The following is a 5,283-nucleotide window of genomic DNA, read 5'->3' as shown; positions in this document are numbered from 1 at the left end:
TGTATCTCACAATGATAAGTGTGGACCTCACTTGTCAGGAGTAAGCAAGCGAATAATTTTAGAGAAAATAAGAATGTTATTGAGATCAAATGGGACCTATACTTTTTTGTAGTGAGATAGAGGGAGAGCTGACATGTTGTTCTATAGGTATTTTGGTCATTATTACATGGCAAATGAGATTTGAGCTCACAATAATGATGTCCAGTGGCATTTTTGAGTATGCGCCTAACGAAACTATGATATTTTTTAGCAGTTGAAATTTCTAGTGGCAAAACCGAGTAGTGAAACACAACCAATGGCATAAATGATAAAAACCCTTTGAAAAAAGGGATCATCAAAATTGAAGAAAAGTTCATAAATTTGGGAAAAACAGTTCACAAAAACTTGGAAAAAGTTCATTGATTTTGAAACAAAAATCAAATTTTGAAAAAAGTTCATGGATTTTTGGAAATGTACCCAAATTTGAAAAAAATCATCAAAATGAAGAAAAAGTTCATGTATTTTGAAAGGTTTCGTCGAACCAGGAAGCAGAAAAATAAAAAACAAAAAACAAAACCGGAAAAAAAGAAAAAGGAGAAAGAAGAACGAAGATGGAATAAATAGACACCAGATCTATATTCAAAAAAACTAGATACTAGATCCGCTATGTGGCGCGGTGGTTACGCCTCGTACATCGAAGGGATAGTTCGCTGGGTCGATTCCCAGGCGACGCCTTTTATTTTTGCGAATCTAAGACAGAAGAAAGCGCTATATGGGCCGGCCCAGCGCGGGGGCGCTCGTCAAAACGAACGCAGACCACGAGGGGACCTCCTTAGGCAAATCCTATTTGACGCGCCCGTGCGTCCAGGAGAGGCGGCTTCGCTGAAGCGCGGGAGCTGCTGTGCGAGACGGGCTGGCCCACTTCGCCAGTTAGGGCAGTGCCAGGCAAACGGGTATTGGGAACCTTCTAGAAGGTTCCCTAAACCGGTTTCTTTTTTTCTTTTCTTTTTGCCGGTTTTGTGACTTTTGCTGTTTCTTTTATCTTTTTTCGTTTTCAAAAAAGTTTGAAATTCCGTATTTCCTTCATTATTTCAGAAAAAAAATCATGGTTTTTAAATTTTGTTCACAATTCAAAATTTGTTCAGTATACATTGCAGAAATGTTGAACATTTTTTTAATTTTGTTTGGCATATACAAAAATGTTCAGTGTATAATAAAAAATTCTTCTGTATGTATTTAAAATTGTTCAGCCTATAATAAAAAAATGTTCAGTATGTATTTAAAATTGTTCAGCATATAATAAAAAAAAGTTCAATGTATATTTCAAAAATTGTTCATCGTTTTGGAAGTTCGAAATTTTTGTTCAATTGTTTAATAATTGTTCATGTTTGAAAAGTTTGTTTGAATTACAAAAGTTGTTCATGGTTTTAAATAGGGTTTCGTGTATGTCAAATTTTGTTCACAATTTTCTTTTTTTTTGTTCTCAATTTTCGTGAATTGTTCGAATTATTTGAAAAGTTGTCTTGTACTTTAAGCTCTTGCGCTGCTTAAAAACCAGTAGAACATATCAGCTCGATTGGTTAGTTCAAGACTTCACGAGAGTCGACGTCGTAGGTTCGATCGCTCGCGCGGTGTTAATTTTTGGCGATCTTTTTAACGTGCTCGAACTCCTGACTTCTAAATGTGCCGGCCCATCTGCACCTACCTTCAGCGAAAGCTCCACTTCTTCGCTAGCGTCAGACAGGAGCTCGCCTCCTATAGGATTCGATCCCTATATCTCACTCACATCAGACTGCAAACTATGACGAGTTAGCCACCCTACCACATAGCTACTTTTGAAATATTAAGGCGCCCAACTCTAGAACAACACACATCCGGATTGAGATTTTTGAAAAAAAAAACATTTTTGAAACATTTCTTCAGAATTTCAAACAATATGGAATGCCGCAAATATTTTTGATACTCCAAGTTTTTTCTGAAAAAATGTGAACACTTTTTTTATTCCGAATTTAGAAAAAACACGATTTTTTTTTGCAAAACCTAAAAGTTCTCTAAAACTTGAACAATTTTTAAAAAAGTGAACATTTTCTAACATTGTGATTTTTTTAAAACAAGAAACATGTTCTTAAATTCCAGAACATTTTTTGAAAAACGAACATTTTCCTGAAATGTGAATTTTTTTTCAAAAAAGAAATATTTTATGAAAAGCAAACAATTTTTAAATATTTAAACAAAATTTAAAAACAGAAACATTTTCAGAAAAGGAAACATTTTTTGAAAAAACTGAACATTTTTTGAAACTCTGGGAAAAAATAAAACATGGGCATTTTTTGAAAACAGCTACATTTTTTGATATTCCTAATTTTTTTGGAAAAATGAACATTTTATAAAACTCTAGAAAAAACTTTGAAAACTCAACCATTTTTCAAAAACAGGAACATTTTTTTGAAATTCCAAAACTAATTTTGGAAAGCGAACACTTTTTGAAAACCAAACATTATTTTGAAACTTTAGAACAAAATTTGAAAAAATGAACCTTTTTTAAAAAATGCACATAATTATTGAAATAGAACATTTATTAAACTCCCGAGCACAATTTAAGACATGATTTTTTTTGAAATTAATAAACAATTTTTAGAAATGAGAATTTTTTTTATTCTTCTGAACAAAACTTTGAAATTGTGAACATATTTCGAAAATGAGAACATTTTTGAAATTCCTAAACTTCTTTAAACGAGAACATTTTTTAAAATGTTGAAAAAACATTTTTGAGCGAGAACATTTTTTGAAGATCTTGAACATTTTCCATAACTCAAACATTGTTCCAGAATTCTGACCAAATTTTGAGAATGACAATATTTTTTTAGAAATATTCGGGATTTTAAAAAATGACCTAATTTTGAAAAAATGGAACCAAGTTCCGAAACATGCCCAACTTTTTGAAAATCTGAACAGCTTTTGAAAATTTTAACGTTTATTTCCAAATAACTAGAAAATTCGAAAATGTTCATCATTTTTCAAAACAATGGAAAAAATTAAAAACAAGAACAAAGTTTGAAGTCCGGGACAAAATTTGAAAATTTAAGTAAGCTTGAAAAAAAAGGAAAAAAGGTTTAGGAACCTCCTAGAAGGTTTCCAAAACCGGAAAAAACCGACTGGGAACCACCTAGAAGATTCCTAAAACCGGAGTTGCTCAAACGTTTAACGGGCTGGCCCATAGGAACACCTCGTCGATCTCCACCTGTGCGTAGCCTCAACAACTTGCCGCAACGAGCGGCAAATAGGAATTTCCGACCGGGAGCGAGCGTACGCGTTAAAATGGGCCGGCCTAGAAACGACGCACAAGGAAACACGCTTGAGGTGAGACATAAATACGTTTTGGCCCGTCAAAGTGGTGGGCGCTAAACATCCCGTTCGGCCGTCCGCTTCCCACAAATAATTCCGCCGAGGCCTAGTTACTTCACTACCGCACGTGCGTAGACCCAGAAGCCCGCTACACACCACGAGGCTCCATTTCTCTCCTCCGCTCCCAAATCCTCCGCCGGCAGCCGCCGCCGCCCCTTCTGCCGCCATGCGCCGCATAGTCCGAGCTCTCCGGCCGCTCCAAAAGCTAACCTCTCATACCACCCAGTTTCCTCTCCCCGTCCACCGCCTCCTCTCCGCCTCTTCCTCCTCATCCTCCTCCTCCGCCGCTGCCGCCTCCTCATCCTCCTCCTCCGCCGCTGCCGCCTCCTCATCCTCCTCCTCCGCCGCTGCCGCCTCCTCAGACTCCGACTCCGCCGCCCACGACGCTGATTTTAACAGCGCTGACTTCTCCCTCCCACCTACGGACCCATCCCCAGCCTCCGCCGCACCCGTCCGCAACCCCCTCTCCGCACTTTGTAAGGTCCGATTCGACCCCTCCCTCCGCGCACGCGCCGACGAGGCGCTCTTCGGGGAGAAGAATGCAGGGGTGGGAGTGGAGGACGCGGTGGAGGAAGAGCGGTCGCGGGAGGTGGCGTTCGCGCTGCTTGAGGCCGCCCTGGAGCCGCCCGACGAGGACGAGGAGGGGGGCCCCGAGGAGGTCAGGAAGGAGGATCAGATGTCGCTCTCCGTCGGGATCGTCGGTGCGCCCAACGCCGGCAAGTCGTCGCTCACCAACACTGCTGTACGTTTTCTTTCTGCCCCTTTTTTTATGTATTTGTTCATGAATATTGTCAATACTAGATCTTGTGACATGGGGGATTTTGGGGGCTCGGGGCGAAACTAAACCTCTTGTGCCCCCCTAATATAAACGTCATAATAATGATAGTCGATAACTTGATATACATGTACATGTGAAAATATTAGCAATAATTATTGTGATTTGTGTCAACTGCATATATGATGATCTATGGAGGAAATAGACAAAGAAGTGTTGTGTATCTATGACAAGACATCTTTAGCAATACAAAGCCATATTTATTTCATCTGAATAAGAAACCATGTTTTGTGTCAGGTCGTAAATAATGTATTTGAGGTACCAAAAGGCTGTAAATAGTTCTAAAAGGAATATGTATCTAAAATGTAGTGTACTTCTTGAACTAAATAATGTTAATATCGTTATTCTAAATAGCAGTGTCGAGAAATAAGATAGATGAGACAATTCATATGACTGGTATGCAAAATATTACTCCATATCCATATCTTTACAAATCTAATCAAACAGTGCTAAAGTTATGCTTATCTAGTTGCGTGAATGGAAAAAAAAATCAAGAGTTAATTACCACGTATGTGTGGTCATTGAACAGTTCATTTGAAAACTACTCGGTCAGCATCTAAAACATCTCCGTTGCTAATCTCTTTGAGATTGGCGCTACAAACATCATTATTAAGCTGCAAAAATATAACAGTTAATAATACATACCGTGGAAGACTTCGATCGGCCGGAAAAGCCCATATCTACAGACGATGTTCCGGTGCGCTGCCGGGGCCAGGCACCAAGTCTTACTGCTTGCAATCAGGGCCTCCTCCTCAAGCAAGCATCCCTAGGTCATCTATCGCGATCTGGACCGAGGTGAAGAGGTGGCAGGCGTTAGGTTTGACATGCGTGATGCTGGCTCCTGATTGGTTTTTTTCTAATCTGGATCCTGATTGATAGGTTATTCTTGTCGGATTTTTTTGAGGGTAGTAGCTATTATCACTTCGACTAGGCCCAATGACCTATTTGTTAAGTGCAGACGTACAGGCCCACCTAGCTTGAGCCTACTCGCGATCGAGGGGAACGAGGAAGACGATAGACGATTACGAAGCGAACCGCGATTGACAGCCGCTACCTGCTGCGTA

General features: G+C 39.5%; 1 protein-coding gene across 1 annotated transcript in view; it reads left to right on the top strand.

Annotated features, from left to right (window-relative positions):
• The first annotated feature begins 3,444 nt into the window (after nucleotides 1-3,444).
• Nucleotides 3,445-5,283, top strand: part of LOC119330519 (GTP-binding protein ERG-like) — a 5,444-nt gene continuing 3,605 nt past the window's right edge. Inside the window, exon 1 of the mRNA XM_037603632.1 lies at nucleotides 3,445-4,126. Coding sequence (XP_037459529.1) covers nucleotides 3,551-4,126 — 576 coding nt within the window. The 5' untranslated portion in view covers nucleotides 3,445-3,550. The remainder of the gene's footprint in view (nucleotides 4,127-5,283) is intronic.

This window comes from Triticum dicoccoides, chromosome 7A (assembly GCF_002162155.2).
Source record: "Triticum dicoccoides isolate Atlit2015 ecotype Zavitan chromosome 7A, WEW_v2.0, whole genome shotgun sequence".
In the NCBI taxonomy this organism is placed as follows: domain Eukaryota; kingdom Viridiplantae; phylum Streptophyta; class Magnoliopsida; order Poales; family Poaceae; genus Triticum; species Triticum dicoccoides.
This window is presented reverse-complemented; position numbering and strand designations above follow the sequence as displayed.